The 24,356-nt window shown below is 34.7% G+C and overlaps 1 protein-coding gene and 1 long non-coding RNA gene across 2 annotated transcripts; one reads left to right on the top strand and one right to left on the bottom strand.

Annotated features, from left to right (window-relative positions):
- Positions 1–1,597: 1,597 nt before the first annotated feature.
- Positions 1,598–14,689, bottom strand: LOC129920123 (stromal membrane-associated protein 1). The gene is made up of 2 exons (XM_056001335.1): positions 14,292–14,689; positions 1,598–3,704 (listed from the first exon to the last, which is right to left on the bottom strand). The coding sequence occupies exons 1-2, from the start codon at positions 14,425–14,427 to the stop codon at positions 2,263–2,265; spliced, it is 1,578 nt and encodes a 525-aa protein (XP_055857310.1). The 5' UTR covers positions 14,428–14,689; the 3' UTR covers positions 1,598–2,262.
- Positions 14,690–18,603: 3,914 nt separating this feature from the next.
- On the top strand, positions 18,604–21,446 carry LOC129920136 (uncharacterized). Its single transcript, XR_008773192.1, has 3 exons — positions 18,604–18,965; positions 19,130–19,483; positions 19,544–21,446. It is a non-coding gene; the product is annotated as an uncharacterized LOC129920136 (long non-coding RNA).
- The last annotated feature ends 2,910 nt before the right edge of the window (positions 21,447–24,356 follow it).

Below are 24,356 nucleotides of genomic sequence, written 5' to 3'. Positions count from 1 at the left end.
ATTCCGAGCGAGCCTCACGATCGTACAAATAGTTCCGGAGTAATTTTTAGAACTCATACAGCCCTATTCTGCTATTCGATTCACGTGAGTCTAAAATAACATGCGTAAAATTAAATTTTCGAAAAAAATGTTGTCTGAGGATTACTAAAACAGACAGAATCAACGTCTTGCTATCGAAAGACATAAGATTATCGAAGACAATTCGACGTGGTGAATGAATTAAATCTTTTGATTCACGTGAGTCGAATAGCAGAATAGGGCTGATAATCTCGCATTTTAAATCTGTATGGGAAATTATTTCATTTCGTTGGTCATTTGAGGAGTGAATAAACAGAAGACCTTATTTTCACTTTTCATGTTTTGCATTTTTTTTTTAAATGAAATCGGTTTTTTAAGGCAAAACTACAAAGCCTTGAATTCACTAGGAAATTTTTGGAAAAGTACAAAAGTGAAAATATTTTTTTCTCGCTAGAGCGAATTATTTGTAAAAAAGAGAATACAAATTGTTTTTAGACCAAAAAATAAGCTTTCTGCATCATTTTTGTATTTTTAATAAATTTCGGGAAACCATCAGAAAATCAGTTTGAAAATTTTCATTTTTGTACTTTTTCACTGTTTAAAATGACTTTTTTTATATATACATTTATTTGGCAATATTTTGCCATTTGAAAAATCCTTACAATCATTTTATATAACATACATATTTTAAATAAATCTACATATTTTTAACATATGGAATTAATTTGTTTTTAAATCTCTGTAAATTTTGCTTATTTTTCAAAGTGTAGCTTAGATTTTTGTCTCAACTTTTCTCATAATAAAAATTGCTTTTCTCTTCTCTTTCTCATAATAAAAAGCAATTTTTTTCTCTTTCCCTCTTTCTTATCTTATTTTTCATATACATAGTGTTTTTCTAAATTTTAATTTTTTAATGTTAATTTAATTGTATAATATTCCATTCAACGAAAAGGCTTATGGCCAGTTGCACCAAACGCTTTTAAATATTTATTGCTTGGTTAAATTTTAAAATGTTTGCACCAACCAATTTTAGTTGTAAAACGCCAATAAACTAATCAGCTTGGATGAATTTTATAAGAGCTAAAATTTAGCTCAGAAGAAAATTTAAAAGAAAAATGAAGATGCAAATTTTGAATATCAAAGCAACCTTTAGGAGTACAGCCTGCAAAAGTATAACTGTGATGGAAAAAAGCCCTTCATTCTTCCAAATTAATTATACGAAACACAATCTTTGTTGAGAGTTTGTTAGTCACTATAAGCCTGGGGCCCTATTTTGTAAAAGATTGTCTTTGAAACTACTTCGTTATCGACCAAACCCGATTACGTATTACGATAATCGTTTTATTTTAACGATAATCGTTAATCTTTACGTCTGCTATATGCCTATAGTTTTCGTTTAGCTGTAATATTGTTGCTGTAATATTTTCTGTTTAGTTTGGTCACACAACTTTCTCGTTTTACATTATCACTCTTTGTCGTGACCATGGTTTACTAAACTTAGTTATCGTTTACTTGCCTCTCATTTCGTATTACGACAAAATGTCCATTTTCTTTAACAGTCATAAGAAAAACAATGCATTCTTACTTTACACGTGATTTATTCCAAGTTGAAATCATATTTTTACTTATTATTTTATATTTTTTATATATATTTATTTATAACTAATACATAATTTTATGCTTCTCATCTTTTTTTTTATATATTGTTTAACTTGAATTTCCTCTGTCCACAATACGTTTTTTTTTTGTATCTTTAACGTTCACATATTCGTTACGATTTAAGTTTATTTTTGTTTAAGTAAATTTATTTTAGTTATATAAATTCTTTTAAAGAAATAATTAATGAGCAAAAAGATTTGTTAAATATTTTTGTTTTGTATCGGTCTTAACAGTGGGACATTTGTATTTATTGTTTGGGAGATATGTGACGGTTAGCTCTTTTTAATTTTATAACTAAGCACACCTAACTATACATCAATGTTATTTTTATTTATTTAAACAATACTGCAAACAATAATTATAAAGTCAAAAGTGGAACATTTTGTTTTTTCTTGGAAAATTTATTGTTGTTTTTTTTATATGGAAAGAATGCCGAAAAATAAGTTAAGAGCCAATTGCACATCGAACACAGACGACCTCGTTGCAATTATAAAACATCACAATTTACACAGAAGAAGAAATACTTTTTAAGGGGACATAATGCTCAGTATTCTGAGAAAAGGAGGACTCATAAGGAGAGGGCTTTTATTGCCAAACATTACCAATATTAAGATTACCAAATTGTTGACTCAGGTTCGAGGTAGCTGCCGTTGCTGTAGGCTGCACCATTGGTCCGTTCATTTGCATACCCATTAATCCCTGATTAAGAGCGGGATTCTGCATTTGCATAAGGCCTTGACCTGTGGCCATGATACCACCGCCACCTCCCCCACTTGGAGCTGACCCAAATGCTGCATACATGCCGGGGGCTCCGCCTGCGGCAGGATATGTCGCCTGCATTGGGGGAAACTGAGCAAAACCAGTTGTTTGTACACCCATCATCTGTGGATGATAAGTCATACCTCCGGCTGCTGGCGAGGTGAATGCTGCTGGAGCAGTCATCACGGGCGCATTATACATACTTGCGGAATTCGGTGGTGTCATAAACTGCGCTTGTGATGGACCCATTAGACCTGGAGGCATTCCCATGCCACCTGTATTTGCGTTCGGATTGACGAGTAACGCTGGAAATGGCTTGTTCTGCGCTAAATTGCCATTGAACGCACTGCCCAATGGATTACTATTGAACTGGCCACCGCCTAAATTTGATTGTGGATTTGTCGAGGGTGCAGCCCCATATAGAGCTAATATACTGTCCTTGGTCATTTTACCAGCTTTGTCTTTTTCCCCACCAATACCGAGCGAAGTTGTTTGACTAAAGAAATCCTCCTCTTCTTTAGCCAACGAATTTGTTCCCATTCCAGCACCAGAATCTATGTTTCCACCCATTGATGAATTATGTGTATTAGGACCGGCCACTGGGGCAGCACTAAGGAAACCGCTAAAAGCATCATTATGTGAATCGTTACTTAAGTTAACAAGTCCGGCAATTGGTTTAGTGGGCGATGCTAGTCCCAAGAGATCAGAGCTCCCCGCCCCAACCAACGAGCTATTGTGATTCGAGGTGGTAGAAGATTCGCTTATTCGGTTCGATTTGGGGCTGTTTGATGGCTTTGGTTTTGGCAAGGGAGCAGGAAGAGGTGTTTTTTGCACAGACGAAATTGTCGTCTTCTTATCGCTTCCACCTCCAACGATTCCGATGCCTAGTGCAGATCCAGCTTGTGCTGCTTTCTTCTTGCGTTTCTGTCGCTCCAGTTCCTCGTCAATTTCTTTTGCCCAATCTACTTTGGGTGGTGATGGGGGTACCCATTCGCGGGCTAAGTACTTCTTGTGCTCGTATTTGGCGCGAATGAAGCTCTCAAGAGCGTTGTCCGTTTGGGGACGACGAAATCCGTCTGGCAATTGGGCCTCGTAGACGGCACGAGCACGCGAATTGCCCATCTGTTGTAGAGATATCACTTGTTCGGGTGTCCAAGTATCGAGATTAACAGACTTAACACGTGATATATGCACTCCAAGATTGCGATGAATTCCAGCACATCGAATACATAAAAATACTCCTAGGTTCCATGATGCCCAACGTGGACCTTTAAATAAGAAAAAAGCAAATGATTTACTGTTAATAGTTAATGTTTATAGTCTCGAAACCGACAACACAACAAATTTTGAAAGTGATGATGTTAGTACACCTTGATATCGAATTGTGCTTTGCTTTTCGATATTTCGATTTTTCTAATACATTTGTCTGACAGAATTTTATTTTGATATCAGGTTGCATATGCCAATTAAACTGTTACTTATAACAAACATCCCAAAATTAGCTGCGAGCTCTCGTTGAATAAGGTTTTTTGAAACATAAAATAAAGGAAAGTAATAAAGTGTATGACTCACTCAATATAATTTACTTAAATTTAAACTAAAAGCAAAAAGATACCCGATTTATAAATATGCAATGTACATATGTATACATAAATATGGCTTCTTAGTATTATTTTTTTTTTCAAGAATAATTAAGCAAAATACTTTCAAGTTCATAACATCATTTTTGTCTAATTGAATTACGAATCCAAAAGATACACTCCGTGATAATTCTCAATTTTTTTCGATTGTATATGTAAGTTTATCTATGGTGATTAAAATTTGTTCATTGTTATAAAATCGTGAATTATGGAATTATATGTGAATGTGGGTGATAACATAATGTACATGAACATGAATGTACATTAGAGTGACCGCAACTCACATAGAAAAAAATTTTTGTCGAATTTTTTTCGGGGGAACCCCATAAAATGTTCCGCCTTTGCCAACATTTCAGCCCGATTGGATAGGTCTGTCTTTTCAATGTTTTCCGAAGAAAATTAGCTCTAGCTCCCAAACAGATGGGGTTATTTTCACTTTTTATATATTAAATTAAAGGTAGTGTTTTTACACATAATTCAGATGCTAAATTTGTTTAGTTTTACTGAAAAAAAAATAATATTGTGTTCAATTTAAATTTCCACTACTGAGCTCAAAAAGAGCTGAAATGCAAACTCGATTAACAAACTTTCTATGTTATAGATTGATGTAAGGTACATATATGTATGTAAGCCACCCGTCTCATAAAATAACAGAGTGTAAATTACCCTCAAATCGTCAAGTTTTGTCAACATAATTTTTTAATTAAATTTAATAAAACAGTGAGTGCCGAAAATAGTATCCTGATGCTTCCAAAACCACTTTAACCCTTTCGGTACCAACGTTACTCTCATGTAACATATCTTTAAAAATTCGTAAAAAATATTCCATTAAATAATTTTTTTAGGTTTCGATGGCTTAATTGAAAAATAATAATGCCTAGTTACTGGATAAGTACAAAAAGTTAGTCAAATATCATACTTTAAATTTTTTTTATCGAAAAAGGGACTGAAATCCACATTTTTTTTTTTTTTTTTTTTTTTTTGCAAAAAAATTTTTTTTTATATGGTCATAATTTTGAAAAAAATAGATAAAAAATTTAATCCAGAAAGTGTTTTGGCTTAGAAGAAGTAGCATACATTATTGTTCTATAAAAAATTATTTTTTCTGTTGTCCGACTTTTTTTTGGTGGTCATAGGCAGTGTATGTAACTTACATGTAACATAAGAATAACACATTAGTTTTGCTATTTATTATTTTGGAACACAATTTTTTGCTATTCATATTTCTTAGTTGTGATGTTTTTGACACCATAATACTGAAAAACACATTTTTTAATATTTATTTTCATAGTTTGGGTTCGAAAACAGTTTAATAAAATAGTTTCGTTTTAAATCGAGTTTGCACTTCAGCTCTTTTTGAGGTAAGTACTGAAAATTTAAGTTGAACACAATATAGTTTTTTTTTAGTAGGTAAGACTATACAAATTAAACATCTGAATTATGTGTAAAAAGACTACCTTTAATTTAATATATAAAAAGTTAAAATAACCCCATCTGTTTGGGAGCTAGAGCTAATTTTCTTCGAAAAACAGTGAAAAAACAGGTATGTTTGATACTTTGAGCGAGTGTGGCCACCATTTAGACTTATCCAATCGAGCTGAAATTTTGGCTATCTAAAAATCTGGAAAGGCGGAACATTTTATGAGGTTCTCCCGACCAAAAATTCAAAAATCAATTTCTTGCGGTCACTCTAATGTTCATACATATAAGATATGAAATTCTAGCAGACTTGTTGGTGTAACTCCAAAATAAAGTTCATCAAAAATACAGTTTCTAACCAAAAACTGCACTTGAAAACTCACACTTTAAGTGCATATCTTGGTTAGATTTCGTCGGCTTAAAGCAAAATTGTTCTTTGTACATAGGATTTCTTACGGACTTAGAACAGTTTTGCTTTACGCCGACGATTTATCCATAAAAACTTTCAAAAATCAGACCATTTTATACGACAAACAAGATCTATCCTTTCGCAAATATTTTTTCCAGGTATCCACCTTACTTAAAAAACTGCATTGTAAATACACTTTATTTTGGAATTACCACACTAGGGTTTCCAAGAACTGCATATCTTATACATTCACACCAAATACCCATTAGGGTGTGTCAAAATGCTCAACTATGGAATTTTTAAATGTAATAGTTTTTAAAAGTTGCATTGCTTATCAAAATTAAATCCTGCGTTTACAATTTTCATTTTAATTAATATCTTTGGCTCGCTCAAAATATAGGAAGAAATCGAAGAAAGTTAGACTTTTAGAGGTTTTTGAAATAGGTATATGTTTTTTTTTTTAACTGCGCCATTTGGATACAAAAAAAAAAAAAAACATATTAAGTATTTTTAGGTTTTCTCATGAAAGATAATTCCAAGAAAAAACTTTTAAGCTTGTTATATTTGTTGAAATTGAACACTTAGCAATGAAGCAGCGAAGGAAAAAAATCGTTTTTTCATATAACAGGTTTTTTTTTTTTCTTAACAACTTCAACCGATTTGAGCGAGCCAAAGACGAACGATATAATAATTTTTTTTACATATTATTAAACCTTATACAACTTTTGAAAACTATTACATTGCAAAATTAGAGTACTTTTTTTCCGCAATAAAAAAGTGACAAACCCTAATACCCATCCAGTTGGTCCTTTAAGTTTTTTTTTTTTTATTTGCGAGCATTTATAAGTTCATAACGGATTTAAGCAATAAAACCACATCCTTTTCATCCGTTTGCAACAAAATTTCAAACGTCTCTGTACTGGCCATAAACATTTGTAGTCGTTTTTTATGGCACCTGTTACATAGCTAATTTTTGTTTCACTGCAAGACAACTAACACAGAGTTTGATATTAAGTCTTGGCTAGATATGAGTGGAATAGAGGAACACTTTGTTTTACCTAGTTTATTACAAAATAGAAACAAGGACACAAATAATATTGAGAAGGGAGTGTAAGGGAGTGCTGAGGTTGAAATAAAAATAGTTAAACTTTAAATTACACCTTCGTCCTATAGACTATCGTATCCCTATCTCACGTTGACTATTTTAGAAGAAGGTACTTAGACCCTTTCGAGGAATTAGCATAGCCTCCGAGAGTAACAATCTTTTTTCACTTTAACCGTTGCCGTTGTAGATCTCCTTGATTTCTGCAAACTAATTACACGAAATTAAGATATTAATATAAGACAAGAAAATTCTTAAGAATTAAGAAATACATGTGAAAACTTGGCGATAGGATTGGATTTAATACATTTTCATAAAGCTTCGTTGTCATAAGTTTTTTTTTTATAAAAAGGTGTACCTTGGTATATTATTTCTTTACTTGTCAGCTCTGTAAAATAATTCTGTGACTCCCATTGCTCATATTGTTCAATCCAAGGGATACGTTGGGTTAGCATTCTTTCAACAGTGATTTTTATAACATTGATTCATAAATAGAGTTCTATAAAACTTGTGTTTATATACAAATTTGTGTTTTACGAAAAATCTGCTGAGCAAAAATGTATGGTAAAACCTGAGTTTTTGTGTAGGTTTTGGATTTTTTTTGTGCGAAAACCGCGTTTTAGCTAAGTGGAAAAAGGATATTCCAAGCAAAATCTTATACCAAATGAAACTGATATTTTCAAAAAATTAATTTGTACATTTCATTATTTCTCAGTTTTTTAGCTTTATTCAAAACCACTGCCATTTGCCTTTGCGCAAGTCTTGAGATGTACTGGCCAATCATAAAGAAATTAAATTGGGCATGTTCAGTGCAGATCACACCTAGCTTGCTGAGTAGTTGATTTTATCTGACTACCTTAAGTTGAAAATGTTTAATTTCATAGCTGATAGTCGCTGCTAACCAGCAAAAAATAATAATCAGCCACAATCATAAAGGAATCTTGAAAGTTGTAAGACTTTGAGGAATCTCTAAACAGATCTTAAGTACGGTAGAGTTTTAAAATTTGAGCAACGTTGCTAAATTATGATTTTACATTAACGCGACTGCCCGTTCATGTTTGTATGGTTATGGAGCTATTAGGTTTATTGGTTACTTATTTGTGACTGACACAAACTTCATCCTTTTCTCAGTGAAATTGTATGTTTTTCTCTAGAAGGAACTTTTTTTTAAAATCAAGGCAGTTTTGTGCATAGTTATGACTATATTTGAAAGGATGGCTCTACACCGCTGTTGTGGATCTAGCACCCACATACGCTCAAAATTCTGGATAATATACCAGAGAATATGAGAGAAATTAGAAGTACGAATAGCCGAGGAAGCCTAAATGTTAAAAATACCATCTCTCTGTAAGTGCCCCTAAATAAAACCAGTAGTTGACTTAAAATAATTGCATTTAAAATTGCACCAATATTTATGGCTAGAGTAGGTTGCCTCCAGAGATATTCTCTGTAAGGTGGATTTCTTTGATAAGATAGTTATTCATTGATCAAGCAAATGGTTAATAGAAGTTAACGTATCTCAAATGGAATTTACGTACCAAGATTATTGAATAGCACGGGAAACAACAACAAATGATTACTAAGGATAAATAAAAGTTTTTTGTTTGTTGGTTTACAGAGAATTTTTTTTATAAAATTATACATTTGTAACCCTTTAACAATAAAGGATTGTTAATAATAAAATAAAGTAATCGTTTATTGTTGTTAACAGCAGAAAATGATTACTCAGTAAAATACTGAGTACTATTAGAATAATGAATTAAAACACAAACTTCATTCAGGACATTGATATTTTAATGTTGCTTCTTTGAATTTTACACAGCGAATGAATATAAGAATGAATGAGATTGAATGAGAATGAAACACAATGGTATATTTCTTAGAAAAATCTTTTTCGGGGAATTACCCGATATCGTTACAAATTTGAATTGAAAGCAAAGCCTACTCAACTGAAATATTTATATTTTGAATTTACATCCAATAGCCGCCCTCAAAATATAAACATTTTAGCTTTATACAACTTAAACAAAATTAGTATTAATTCAAAATATTATGTTATGATAAAATTTACAATACAAATGTTATTGTTGAATACAAACTAAAAATTGATTTCATTAATAAATAAATAAAATTAAATTTGCTTTTTGTTTATGGAAATGAATGTTTTAAATATGTGATGAATAAATAATAAAATAATGAAACTTCAGAGTTGATTTTTATTCTTCTAAGCCAAGATTAAAGATGATTTCCCGAAACTTAGGAGCTGGTAGTTGTTTGGTGAATATATCTGCAAGCTGGTTATCTGTTGAAATATATTTTACATTTATATTATTGTTTTCTATTTGTTCTCTCGTGAAGTGGTACTTTATGTCAATATGTTTGGAGCGTTTATGGGATACAGGGTTATTAGCAAGCGAAATACAACTTTGATTATCTTCAAAAATTGTTATTGATTCATTTATTTTAAAATCAATACTTTTTAATAAAGATTTGATCCAGAGTGCTTCTCTGACACTCTCAAAAAGTGCCATATATTCAGCCTCAGTTGATGAAGCTGCTACTGAAGTTTGCCGTTTGGTATTCCAGCAAATTAAATTGTTACCAAATAATTTAAATAGGTAACCTGTGGTACTTCTTCTGTCAATTTCGCTTCCACCCCAATCAGCGTCGACATATCCGACCAATAATTCTTTGTAGGCTAATTTTCTATACGTTAATTTAAAATTAATCGTACCTTTAACATATCTTAAAACTCTTTTCAAATTCTGCCATAGTTCTTTGTTATTTTTATTTTGATATCTACTTAGAAAATTGATCGCTGTACACAGATCAGGACGAGTACACTGCATTGCGTACATTAAACAACCGATAAGGTTTCGACATGGAGCTGCGAACTCCTCATTTGAATTTAAAGCTTCTGAATCTAATTTTATAGGAAGTGGTGTACTTATTGGATTACAATCCGACATATTAAATTTATTCAATACGCTTTTCAAATAATTGATTTGATTCAATGAAATTTCATTGTCTTTCCTTTCGACATGTATGCCTAGAAACAACTTTACCTCATTCATATCGATCATATCGAATTGTTGTTTTAAATATAGTTTGAAGTTTGACATTGTATCTATATCGCTTGTTACAACTAAAAAGTCATCTACATAAAGCACAACGTATATATTTTTATTTGGATTTCCTCTATCTAAAAGATAGAGACAATGATCATTTGGAGAATTCTTGAAACCATGACCTTTAAGTACAGCATCGAACCTTTCGAACCAGCATCTAGCCGATTGTTTTAAGCCGTATATAGACTTATGTAATCTACAAACTAAATTAGTGTTTTTGTTTGGTACACCTTCTGGAATACGCATGTATATTTCTTCTTTCAAACAGCCATTCAAAAATGCAGTTTTGACATCCATTTGATGGATCAATAAATTGAATTGATTTGCGAAGGCTAATATCATTCGAAATGTTGTAATTCGAACTACTGGCGCGAAGGTTTCACTATAATCTTGTAAATATTTTTGGCTAAACCCCTTGGCAACTAATCTAGCTTTGTACCTACATGGATTTCCACTTACGTCGTTTTTAATGTTAAAAACCCATTTACAGTCAATAATATTTTTGTCGACTGGTCTTTTTACAATCGACCAAGTTTTATTTACTTCCAGAGAATTCAATTCCTCCTTTATGGCTTCTAACCATTTACTTTGATCTTCCCTTTCATTGATATCTTGGAAGTCTTTTGGAGCAGAATTTACTATAGATTCTACATGTAATAAATAATTTTCAATATCTCCTTCGTCCTCATTATATGAGACTTTTGGAAGATTTTTAATTCTTTCACTTTTCCTGCAGTTTCCCTCTGCAGTTTTTAAGTGTTCTATTGGAACATGTCCATCATCCGTTTCATTTACAGATTTTTCTGTTTTACCGGATTTACCTGCTTTTTTGCTATCAACAGGTTTACTGTCATCAGTGTTAGTAAATTTAGGCATTTTTAATTCATTGAAGTTTTCTGAATCAACTCCTTCATCAAAACTCAAATTTGGCCTTGATGTATTAAAACTAAATTCGTCAAAAATGACATCACGAGCTATAGCAAATTTATTTGTTTTTGGATTAAAAATTTTGTAACCATTTGGTTCATAGCCAACAAATATGCCTTTAAATGATTTTTCATCAAATTTACTTTTTCTGTTTTTATTATGAATGAAAACAGTACATCCAAAAACTCTCAAGTTCTGTAATTTTGGTTTTTTATTATGCCACATTTCAAAAGGTGTTTTATTTGTTGTCAATGCTTTTGTTGGGGAAATATTTAATAAATAAGTAGCAGTTAAAATTGCTTCTCCCCAAAAACATTTTTGCAAATTTGCACTATTAATCATAGAGCGAGCTTTTTCAGTTAAAGTCCTATTCATTCTCTCTGCGACCGAGTTCTGTTGTGGAGTATATGGTACGGTTAAATGATATGATATGCCTTTCTCTTTGAAAAATGTTTTCATATCATTTGAAATATATTCACCTCCATTATCACAGTAAAAATATTCTATTTTAAGATTAAAATGAACCTCACTTTTAGCTACAAAATCTTTAAATGTATCAAAGAGTTCTGATTTATGTGTAAGTAAATACACGACAACATAATGGGTAAATTCATCAATAAACGTAACAAAATAATTTTTGTTATTAACTGTTTGAGGGCTAATTGGTCCGCAAATATCGGAATGAATAATGAACAAAGGACGTTTAACATGAGACTTGTCTTTCTTTTTAGAAAAAGGTAAGCACGCTTGCTTGCCATATATGCAAGATTCGCAGAGTAAATCAGTAGGAGTTAGATTTTGTATGACTTTACTATCTTCAGCCATGTTTCCTGCTTTTAATTCTAAAAATTTATTTTTACTTATGTGGCCTAGCCTTTGATGCCAAAGCCTATAACCATCATTTGTGGTTTTGTTACATGTGTTTATTTCTGAGTTTATCAGTTTTATATAATTAAATTTAATTATTATTAATTTGTTAACGGACTCACCCTTTACCAATACCTCATTGTTCCTTTTAATTACCACATCTCCATCGTCTTCAAAATGAACAGACATCCCTCCTTCTTGGATCCGGCCCACGGACAGAATATTGTATGGAATGTCCGGTGCATATAAAACATTATCTATCACTCCACGAACGCCTTCTTTAGTCATCACATTGATTGTTCCTTTCGCATTTACTTCGAGTGTAATATTTTCCTTAGCTACACCAATCTCCAGAGGCTGATCCAGTTGTTTGAATGTAGAAAAGTATTCACGTTTGTTTGCAAAGTGGTCAGTTGCTCCCGAATCCAGTATAAACTTGATTTCATTGCAACCGATGGAAGTTTCGTTGAAATGTTGTTTTCGACCAACCATAAATGTAAATTTCTTGTTTGTATTCACAGTTTGAACCAAACCATCTTTATGTCCTTTATTGTAGAATGTGTTTTTATTATTAGAGCCAATAAACTTTTTATAAAAGTAGCAATTAGCTTTAATGTGATTTGTACGTCCACAGTGGTCACATTTCATACGATTTGTTTTATTGTTAAATTTATTTCTTTTATAGTTCTTAAAAACTTTTCGATCATAATTTAATTTATTTGATGGTCTATTATTTGCATGGTGCTCAATTTGGAGCACTTTAGATGATGTATCGCGGTTTTCTTGCTTGATTTTTGTATCATAATCTAGCAATCTTGTCTTCACAAACGCCAATGTCAAATCCTTTTCAGCTAGAGTTTGAATAGCTGTGACTATACCGTCGTAAGAAGTTGGCAACGTCAGTAGTAATTGTGCCACCTTATTCATTTCGTTGACCTGAGCTCCTGCCGCCTGAAGTTCTGTTAACATTTCATCAAATTTTATGAAATGTTCCATAAGAGAGATGTCGCCTTTGAACTTGAAAGTTAAAAGTCGTTTTTGCACAGATAACTGCGTAGCTAGACTCTTCCTTTCATAGATCTCATCAAGTTTCCTTAGAATATCGAGAGCTGTCTTTTCCTCGGTAATCATTCCAATCATCGTGTCGCTCAAGTGCTCTATAATGCAGCCTTTCGCTATTCGTTCCATCCTTCGCCATTCTCCTGTGTCCTTGTTCAACCCTGGAGTCTCCTCCAAAGCTGGCAAACAGTTTTCCTCGGCAACAAGAGCCCTTAATCGAAATTTCCAGATGCTATAGTTTTCCCCGTTGAATGGGGTAATATTCCTTTTCATTTTTTGATTTTGCATTTTTACACGTTTTAAATTATTCAATTGTTTATAACACAAAAAGATTTAATAAATTTTAATTTGTTAACTTTTATCAATAAAACGCACTTGGACCCATAACCTATTAGAATAATGAATTAAAACACAAACTTCATTCAGGACATTGATATTTTAATGTTGCTTCTTTGAATTTTACACAGCGAATGAATATAAGAATGAATGAGATTGAATGAGAATGAAACACAATGGTATATTTCTTAGAAAAATCTTTTTCGGGGAATTACCCGATATCGTTACAAATTTGAATTGAAAGCAAAGCCTACTCAACTGAAATATTTATATTTTGAATTTACATCCAATAAGTACCACCGAAACACGGCCAAAGAATTTAAATTGCAGGTTTGAATATATTATTAAATGTTAAGCAAAAATCCCATTTTTTGTTTTAAAACAACAAACAAATATAAGACATGAGTTGGGTTTTTTTAAGTTAATTAGTATGTATATGCATATACATTCTATACATTTTTTTTTTAAATTTTTGAATTTTTATTTGTTACTACTAAACAAAACAAGTCGAATATTGATTTTAAACATTATCGGCGTGTAAGTGACCCGAAAAGTCTTATTTAGAACTAAGTTCTCATCCATAAATAAATTAAACACTCTCTGAAGTAATAACATGAAATGAAAAATATATCTGACTAACAATCTGACTCAAGTTTGCTTGTTTAGCTATCATATAATACTGATAACTGAAAATTCTGGATATATGCAAACTATCTAACGATTTTCTAATACTTATTACAACTAAATAAACTCAATTATTGAATCTTACTAAATTGAGAATCAGAATAAAAAGGTCAAAGCAATCTTTTTTGCAGCTCTTCGCTTCGACTACCAACAAGGGAATCGATTCAATATGTCCGATTAGTTGATACGCCCCTCTCATCCAAAAGCAAACAACAACACCAACATTTTGCACTGGAATCTCTCGAACTTAATCTTATTAAAAAAAAAAAGGAAGTGATATATACCTTTTGCATCACAATCGACACAATATTTGTTGTCCTCATCCCGAAGCATCTGAGTCAGAAGCGTTTGACACTTCTCCTGAATCAGCTTGGTTCTTTCAGTTTCCTTTCTGCTGGTGCTGCTGTTGTTGGAACTCATTTTTTTCGGCTTTTTCCTTGATGATTGTTTTTCGACTAATTTATTAAGTTTTAAATCTAAATGGCAATTTGTAACCTTTAATTTAAGTTTTATTTGCAATTGCAAGCAATGGCAAAGTAGATAAACTTATTCACAATAGAAATACTTTTGTTTTATTAGTTTTTTTTTTTTAATTAAAATAATTGAAAAGGACAAATTCTAAATCCCCAAATCACCATTTATACAAGTTGACGGCCATTGTCAATTTTCCTCGAGATGAGAAGTGTGTAAAGAAAATTTTGTAAAATATCCCTATTTTGCTGATATGTCATATTTTTTTTGTCGTGTTGGGGGAACATTTTGTAGAACAGTTAAAAAATGACAGATAGAGAAATAATAATGGGAAATATGGAGCTATGTTCGATGATGTTTACCATTGTATATATATTCCTATGTGCCTGTCTACACGGTGATTTTTGAATCGCCTAAGCAGTGAGTTTGTAGGCAAGAGGGATGAGGAGTGAAGGGGGAAGATGCTCACGAAGTTAACTGAATTTTCTGAGGGCATTACAGTTCCATTGCTAAATTTTTCCTCCTTTTGACGTTTGTTCCTAGAAAATGTAAAAGTGGAACGTGATTGGGCACAACAGTGTGTAGCGACCGCATGTGATTTTTCAATCGATTGAAAAGTCACTGTGTAGCCAGTTTAGAGGATATAATATATGGAGTGCTTGTGCTGTTAATTCCGTGAAGCTTTTATAGAGGGCTCTAGTTTCTCCAAGTTTTTCGATGAGTGCATGCCTTTCATTTGATGGCTGCTGAACCGAACTCTCATTGAAAAACGAAGGCAGTAACCCCTATCCATGCATATGGCGTTACAATAGGGGTATTCGCGATCTGGTGCAACACATGGTATAAAAAGAGAAGGTATGATCATTAGAAAAAACTCAGTATCGAGAACTGTCAAAACTTATGGCTACTTAAGGTTTTGACAGCCCAGCCCATTGAAATTGTTGTTGTAAACAAATTTGTCTTGGAAATTGTTGTTGCTTTTGACTTTGACAAATGCCAAACGTCAAAACCTTACTACCCCATTTTGTAAGATGGCGGCTCAAATGATCATACCTTGTCTTTTTATACCATGATTGCAACAGGCCTAGTAAAAATGTAAAATTTTATTTTTTTACAATAGATCGTGAACGCCCCTCTTCTTATCTATAGTAAATATTGAAGTATGAATGATGTTTTTTTTTCCTCCACCGTTGCTTCTTCTTTTTTTCCATTTTTTATAATTTAATTCTTTGTTTTGTTCGGGTTAATTAATTTTCACAAATTTTTTTACATCAAAAGAAACTAAATTACAGGACATGAGTAGCGACAACCATTATAAACAGAATAAAAAGACAAACTGTTTATCATGGGCGACGCGACGGCCCGGTGAGCTGCCATCTGTCAAAAATAATTTTACTCCATTGTATTTTTATTTTGCAATAGGGTTGGGTATAGCAAAAGTGCAAGACCATTGTAAAATTTCAATCCATATATTTTGTTGTTGTAGTGTTGTAAGATTTTACACTTTTGCACTTTTGCAATGATACTAGACCAGTTGCATCGGTTCGTGAATACCCCTAATGTATTAGGTATAGGAACAAGCACTCCATATATTATATCCTCTAAGAGACAGGCACTATAGTACTATCATGAAGTCGAATTTAGTGTTAATCCAGAACCATAATTGGCGGATGGAGTCAGAAGCTACTGTCAATTGTTGTTTTTTTCTTTGTATTTTCGACAAGTTTTCATCCGTCGAGTGCGGTTGCGAGCGCTGTTCCCCTCCGTTTTCATCCGACGATCCGACAATTATAGTTCTGGCTTTAGTTCAAGTCACCACTATTTTGAGGTGTATTTATTTCATACAAATTCAGCTTTTTTAATAGTACTATGATAGTACTATGGAAATATATATACAATAGGGGTATTCACGATCTGGTGCAACAGGCCTAGTAAAAATGTAAAATTTTATTTTTTTACAATAGATCGTGAACGCCCCTATTAGGGGTATTCACGATTCGATGCAAATGGTCTTGTATTGTTGTAAAAGTGTAACATTTTCTTAAAATAAAACAACCAAATATACAGACTAAAATTTTTTTACATTTTTACACTTTTGATATACCCCAACCCTATTGCAAAAATAAAATACAATGGTGCGAAATTTGTCTATTGTAGTTGTAGTAGTAGTAAACAGAATTTTGCATTTTTACACCTTTTTGTTACACCGGATCGTGAATACCCCTATTAAGGCTTGGCCACACCGGAGGGTACGCGGTAGCGGTACGGGTAGCGGCAACGATATTTATATTAAAAAAATTCCACACCCGAACGTTGATGTGTCAGTTTGGAATTTTTTCCATACAAATACCCGTACCGTTACCTGTACCTCTACCGCGTACCCTCCGGTGTGGCCAAGCCTTTAAAGGCTTGGCCACACCGGAGGGTATGCGGTAGCGGTACGGGTAGAGGTAACGATATTTGTATGAAAAAAATTCAACATCTGAACGTTGATATGTCAGTTTGGAATTTTGTTCATACAAGTACCGTTACCTCTACCCGTACCGCTACCGCATACCCTCCTGTGTGGCCAAGCCTTAAGGCTTGGCCACACCGGAGGGTATGCGGTAGAGGTACGGGTAGCGGTAACGATATTTGTATGAAAAAAATTCCACATCTGAACGTTGATATGTCAGTTTGGAATTTTTTTCATACAAGTACCGTTACCTCTACCCGTACCGCTACCGCATACCCTCCGGTGTGGCCAAGCCTTTATAAACAGAATAAAAAGACAAACGGTTTATCATGGGCGACGCGACTGTGAGCTGCCATCTGTCTAAAATAATTTTACTCTATTGTATTTTTATTTTGCAATAGGGTTATACTACGTTTCCACCTATCCTAAATCCGAGATTTAGCTAAGTAGATTTAGCACAAATCTCGAGTTTTATTCTAAATCTCGGATTGAAAGTAGGTGATTAGGCTAGCTGAACTCAAATCTGAGATTTAGCGAAGTAGATTTAAAATAAATCTCGAGATTTATTCTAAATCTACTTAGCTAAATCTCGGATTTAGGATAGGTGGAAACGTAGTATTAGGGTATAGAAAAAGTGCAAGACCATTGTAAAATTTCAATCCATATATTTTGTTGTTGTAGTGTTGTAAGATTTTACACTTTTGCACTTTTGCAATGATACTAGACCAGTTGCATCGGATTGTGATTTGTGAATAATCCTAATGATGTTTACTGGCTGAATACAATGGTGTAGCTGTGGCTATAGCTTGTTAGTACTGTCAAAATTTTACTGAGGGAAAACCCTACAAAAGTTGGCGGTAGCTGAGCAAAAAGTTGAGAATTCTTCAACTTGCGCTACTAGCTATAGCCACAGCTACACCATTGTATTCAGGGGGTTATGATTTTTCAAAAGAATTCCGTGTTGTTAAATTCCTGAATCAAGGCTGAACCACGTTCTTTGTACATATATAGAATCTATAAGCCTATAGTACGCAGCTGAAGAGAAACGAAAAATGTTTGATGTCTCAAAAGTCAACAGCGAACATGTTGAAAAAAAATACCATCGGGTATTATAGAAAAGTAAAAATAAAAAAATTAAAAAATTCAATAAAAAACATCAGCAAATAAGTTTAAAAGCAAAAACTAAACAAATTTAATTTCGTTCAAGTTTTCGTTAACGAAATTTTGTATGCAAAATTTCGTTTCGCTTCAGCCACCGGTGTGGTCAAGCCTCTAAAGGCTTGGCCACACCGGAGGGTACGCGGTAGCGGTACGGGTAGCGGTAACAATATTTGTATGAAAAAAATTCCACATTTGAACGTTGATGTGTCAGTTTGGAATTTTTTTCATACAAGTACCCTCACCGCTACCCGTACCGCTACCGCATACCCTCCAGTGTGGCCAAGCCTTTACAATTACACGTACCGCAACCGCATATACCCTTCGGTGTGGCCACATCTGAACGTTGATTTGTCAGTTTGGAATTTTGTTCATACAATTACCCGTACCGCTACCGCATGTACCCTCCGGTGTGGCCAAGACTTTACACGCATACCTCTCCGATGCGGTCAATCCCTTATAATTCATTAATTTAAGAACACCCTATAATTATTTTTGAGTTTGAATTGAATTGAATTGAATTTCTTTATTGAGTCTTTTAGGTTACAGTTGCTGTCTTAGTCTAAAAATAACAATTCTTTACTACTTTACTTAAGTTAAACTGGCGGCTATAATGTATTGCCTGCTCTTTCAGTTGCTTTGTAATGAAAATGAATACAATGTTTGCCTCATGGCGGTCAGTAAAATGTTTTTCTTTTTTTCTACTCTTGCTCATGACAGAGAGTTTTGTTTACGTTAACTGTGTGACGTTTTGTCACCCTCTTATAAACTAGGATACATATATACAATAAAAAAACTACAGATACCTTACAAACTAACCCTACGATAGAATGCCTTGAACATTTGTTAGGTTTGTGAGATACGAATATACATAGTATGTACGGAATACAAATATACATTTTCTTTTTTTTTTTTTTGTTAGAGCGAGAGCTCGGTCAGATTCTTGTGAATACATTGTATGTTAGGTTAACATTTTCGTTTATAAGAGCGAGTACGCCCTTAGATTCATTATTTATTTGTTTTTTTTTCCCTTTTTAGTGAATATTATTAACATGGAGGAAAAAGGCATTTATCGGGGAACACATTTATACTTCGATTGTTGAGTACGAGACGAGATAAACATAGATACACAGAGGGTGTTACAAAAGAAAAAAAAAAAGAAACTTCATTAATGAAGATAATGAATGACAGATAACATTGATTATTACAATTATTTGTTTTATAAAATATTTTTACTTTTGATTTGTTGTTCATTTAATTGTCTTTTACATTGGTGATTTTGTAATTATTTATTTTATAATAATACCTGTTATATATTGTTTGATAAATACTTGAATTGTATTTTATTTCAATTAGAAGATAACTAAATGATACTTATTCTAGTATTTTTAAGTAAGTACTGTCGGCCAATCTTTAGAGAATTTTGGTAACTTATTTTTAATAATTTTATAGGTAGAAAAGGGGTTCCCCCAACGTACACTGTAGTGAATCGCGGGACGCAAGTGGCGAATGGATAATTATCCGCGATTTTGATTTGGGATGGCCCTGTTATAGAACTCTAAAGGTTCTAACACTGGAGCGTCAAGATCCACTGAGAGTATTCCGAGTGGTGACAGATAACCAACGCCGTCCCAAGAGGACCCAGTCTGGGATGCTAAGGAATGTATTATTAAGTCGTTTTCGGATTGTTCAAAGTTTGAAATTGTTTTTTTCATGAGAAGCGAGACGTATTTCATCAGCGGGACAGTATTTGTGTCGCTGTAAATAAAGTTATTTGAGAATCTTTTGGTCCGGGTCTCAAAGTTTTTACCAGCACAGAGCCTAAGAAGTTTTCTTTCAAGGATTTCCATATTTTGGGCTACCGAGGGAGAGATGGTAAACCATATTGGAAACCCGTATGTCATTACTGGTCTAACTAATGTTTTATAAAACAGTAGTTTGGATTTTTTGTTTAAGGCTCTGTGCCTGAAAAAGGGCATCAGCATGTTAGAGACTTTTCTGGTCTTTTCAATGGTGAGTTTAGCATGATAATTAAATTTAAATAGATTGTTGAAGTTGATTCCTAAATATTTCAACTTGTTTTGAACTTGGATTGGGCAACCGTTGACGTTTAGTGTGAGATGTTTGCTTTCCCTTACTACTCCAATTGGACCTTTACCACTCGCGTTTCTGATGCAAATCAGTTCTGATTTTGGGACATTCAGCTTGATACCCCAGGTGTTGTAATAGTCGTTTATGACCCCGATGTGTTTTTCGAGGTGGTGTAGAGCTACTAGTGGATATTCGTGGTTGGAGTACGCGATGGTGTCGTCGGCGTAAAGGAGACCGGTTGAGACCAAATTATTTTCTGACCATGTATGGGGGAAGTCGTGCACAAAGATGTTGTATAGGTGTGGGCCCAATATTGACCCTTGCGGGACGCCACTGTCGCAGCTTCGGGGGTTCGACTTTGTCCCTTGAATTTGTACGAAGAAAGTTCTATTAGATAGAAAGCTGTGCAGAATATTGTAGATGTAACTAGGAAGATTAATTGATACGAGTTTAGAGATAAGCCCCACCCTCCATACGCTATCGAAGGCTTTTTCAACATCGAGAGAGCAGGCGACTGTGCATCTTTTTTCTCTCAGATTTAAGATGATATCGTTTTGAAATTTGGTTAGCGCATGGAGGGTGGAGTGTCCTCTGCGGAACCCGAATTGGAAGTCGGGTATCGGGTCTATGGGGTTGTCTAGCGGGCAATTCATTTTGTTCAGGATTATTCTTTCGAGTATTTTCCCGGTGTTGGAAAGTAGGGAAATCGGTCTATAATTGTTAATGTCAAAATTGTTTTGTTTTTTAACTATAGGCAGGATCCTAGCTGTTTTCCAGAGGCTGGGGAAGTAGGCATTGTTAATGCAATTATTGTATAGAATTGTTAGGAAGTTAACCGCTTGATTTGAAATTTTTTTCAGAAAGTAATTAGAAATGTTGTCCGGCCCGGACGATTTTTTTGGTCTTAGAAGCTTAAGCAGGTTCTTCACAGAATCAGGGTCAGTAAAAATATGGGGTGCAATAGGGTTCAGTGCAGAGTTTTCGGAATTGAATAGGAAAATGTGTTCCGGTGTGTTTAGAGCCACTGAGTTAGCGGACTCTTGGGCTCTTTGCGTGGTGTTTATGTTGAATAGCGGCACTCTTTCTTTGTACACGTCTGTAAAGTGTTTTTCGAAAGATTCAACGATTTTTGCTTCGCTGGTGAAGGTCTCATTATTAACGACCACTTTATTGCAATGAAATTTTTTCTTTTTGCCCAAGATCCCGAACGCCTCTTTAAAGGCCCATGGGCCAGGCTTAATTTTGGAAAGTCTGTTACTTAGTTCCTTGTTTAACCAGATGTTTACTTTTTGCTTAATAATGTTGTTTAATAAGGCGATCTGGGATGATAACTCTCTATATGCTGGACTGATTCTGTTAAGGGATCTGTGGAATATATTTTTTAAACGCCTTTGCCACTGGTGTTTGACTTTATAGAGGTTTTCGATTTCAGGGGGTAAGTTCTTGTACTTGTTGAATGAGATGGAAGAGCTTGTGGAGTTTCTTTCTAGGGTGGTAATGAGTGTTTGATTAAAATGTGATATGTATTTATCAATGTCGGTATTGGGTAGGCAGGAGGTCGCTGGGGGAAAAAGTTGAAGGAGGTTGCTATCTAATTGGTTTCTGAAGGACTGCCAGTTGGTATTTTTAAATGATCTGAGTGAGTGCTCCTCACGCAGGCAGATGTTTGCTTCTCCAATACTTATGCACAGAAGTAGGGGGCAGTGCTCTGTAAAGGTGGGAAGGGTTTTCAATGAGAAGTTTTTATTGAAGTGGTTAATTAGATGACTGGATATGAGAAAGTGGTCCAAAAAAGATGGTCCTCTGGGAAAGGTGGGTGTATCCGATGTGAAGTTGGCTAGGGATGGATTGAAGTTTTGTAACCATGATTCAAGCGTCTTACCGTTTAGGTTATGGGTGTGGTCCCCCCAATTGGTACTCCTAGCATTGAGGTCACCACCTATAATTGAACCATCAAATCTGTTGGAGAGGGCTTCAATAGCGTTGAGTTCTGAGGTAAATTGTGCAGGGGGGGTGTTCGAGGGGAAGTATACCGACCCTAGTAGAAGTGTTTTGGGTGAATTATCAATTTTCAGTTTGATGGTGACGAAAAGCGAAGGAAAATTTGTTGAGTGATAGTCCACCAGCTCGTATTCAATGTTATTTTTGATGAGCAGGGCTACCCCCTGGTGGTTGTCATTTCTTAAAGTGTGATAGTTTTGTATTTGTATTCTGTGTCTATTCGAGAAATGAGTTTCTTGAATAAACGCAAAAGAACAATTGCTAGCTTGGAGAATTTTTTGAAGTTCTATTCTCCGCGCTTGTGAAACTAAGGACGTAATGTTGAATTGTAGAATTTTTAACCACATCATTTGGAGCAGAAAAGGAGTTGGTTGACCAGGTCGAGGTACGCTATTCTTTTTTCCGCGAGGGAGCTGAAATTGTTTAGGTTAGACATGAACTTTTCAATATTCGAAATAAGTGTGTTCATGCCAATGCCAAAAAGGTCATTTGACAGTGACATGAATTGATCAATAGTGGATTGTCCTGTTTTTTTATTGGAGTAGTTCGGGAACATGGGTTCCACTCGGGGGGTGTTATTTTGGGTTGCTTTGAAATGGCTGGCATAAGAAATACCCGGTGCCACAGGGGCACCCCTGGAGATCGCGAGGGAGAGGCCTCTTGCGTCAGCTTTTTTAGCACTTGCTTCTTGCAGAAGGCGTTTTCTTCTGGAGTCATATTTTTTGTAGGACTCGCATCCTCTAAAGTTAGCTGGGTGGTCTGAGCCGCAGTTGACGCAAGTGGCCTTGCTCTCCCCCTTGTTCTCCACAGTGCAGGCGCCGGGCTGGTGGTTATTGGTGCATTTTACGCACCTGTATTGGTTTGCACAATTCTTTGCGAGATGGCCGAACTGTTGGCAGCGCCTGCACTGTAGGGCGCCCGTGTTTCCCTTTGGCTTCTCCCAGTGAACCCTGGTATTAAACAAATATTTGATTTTGAGGAGTTCCCCCATGCTGGTGCCTGGTGTTAACCGGACCAAAAAGAGATTATAGTTTATTTTCTTTTGCCTAGACCGAAGTGTTTCAAATATAGAAACCTTTTCCGCGAAAGGGACTCTCATTTTGAGCTCGTCCAAGATCTCGGATTCCAAATAATCTGAGGTGAGGCCCCTTAGGACCACGTTGGTGGTTCTGTCTTCCTTCAAAGTGAAGGAGTGTGCTTGGGCACTCTCTGTCTTTCTCATTAGATCCATAAGCTCCCTATGGACTTTTGCGTTATCGACGTACAGCCTACTGCTGTTCCCGCGATTCACTATCCTATACGCGAAGTTTACCGACTTTTCTCGGAAATCAAATAATAATTTTCTAGTGTCTACATTTTTCATTATAATTGGCGGACAGTACTTACTTGTATGTGGTATATCGCTAGGGATGCTTTCCTTTCCTAAGGTGTTGATTGGAGTATTGTTGGTACCGTCTTTGGTGCTTCCATCGGTGTTATTATTTTGTCCTGGGACATCTTCCTCCACGTTGCTGACTGCTGATTGTGATAATTGTCTCGTGATGTTGTGGTTGTGCGAGTTCTTTTTTAGCGTGTGGATTGTTATGTCCAGCAGAGGGGCGAATTGGTTTTGTGATGGAGCGCCAGTGTCCATGTCTTGGCGGGGTGATGGTGTTGCTGCCTTGTGCCTTTTATCTGGCATCTTCCATTCCTTTGTCAGGAGGTCGTCATCGATTTCGATTTGAAGGGCTCGGGTTGTGGCGCCATTGTTGGAGGTACCAGGATTTCCATCGTTTTGTTGCGAAGGTTGCTTTGGCGGGCGGCTGAGTACAACGAGTTGCTGCGCCACTTCCATCTCGATGGATTTGTTGATGGTGATTTTGGGCTGTTTTCGTTTTCTAATGTTAGAAGAGGTTTTGTTCATCTCTCCGGCTTGTGCCGTGTGGCATTTTTTGAACAAATAAATCAATTAAGATAGCAGGCAATTTAGATTGCTTTTGTTTTAAATATTTGATTATTTAAGTTTTTTGAGGGGTTTTTGTTTGGTTTTAAATGATTTTTATTTAGTTTTTCACAATAAAATTGCTGTGTTAAACACGTGTCTCAAAAAGCCGCCAAAAATCCCCTACATACACTTGCACTCCTATTTTTGAGTTTGCTTTTTTGTGTCTTTGACGTTTGCTATTTTTCACTT

Source organism: Episyrphus balteatus, chromosome 4 (genome assembly GCF_945859705.1).
Source record: "Episyrphus balteatus chromosome 4, idEpiBalt1.1, whole genome shotgun sequence".
Taxonomy (NCBI): Eukaryota; Metazoa; Arthropoda; class Insecta; order Diptera; family Syrphidae; genus Episyrphus; species Episyrphus balteatus.
The sequence above is the reverse complement of the archived record's forward strand: the minus strand, read 5'-3'. Positions and strand labels throughout refer to the sequence as shown.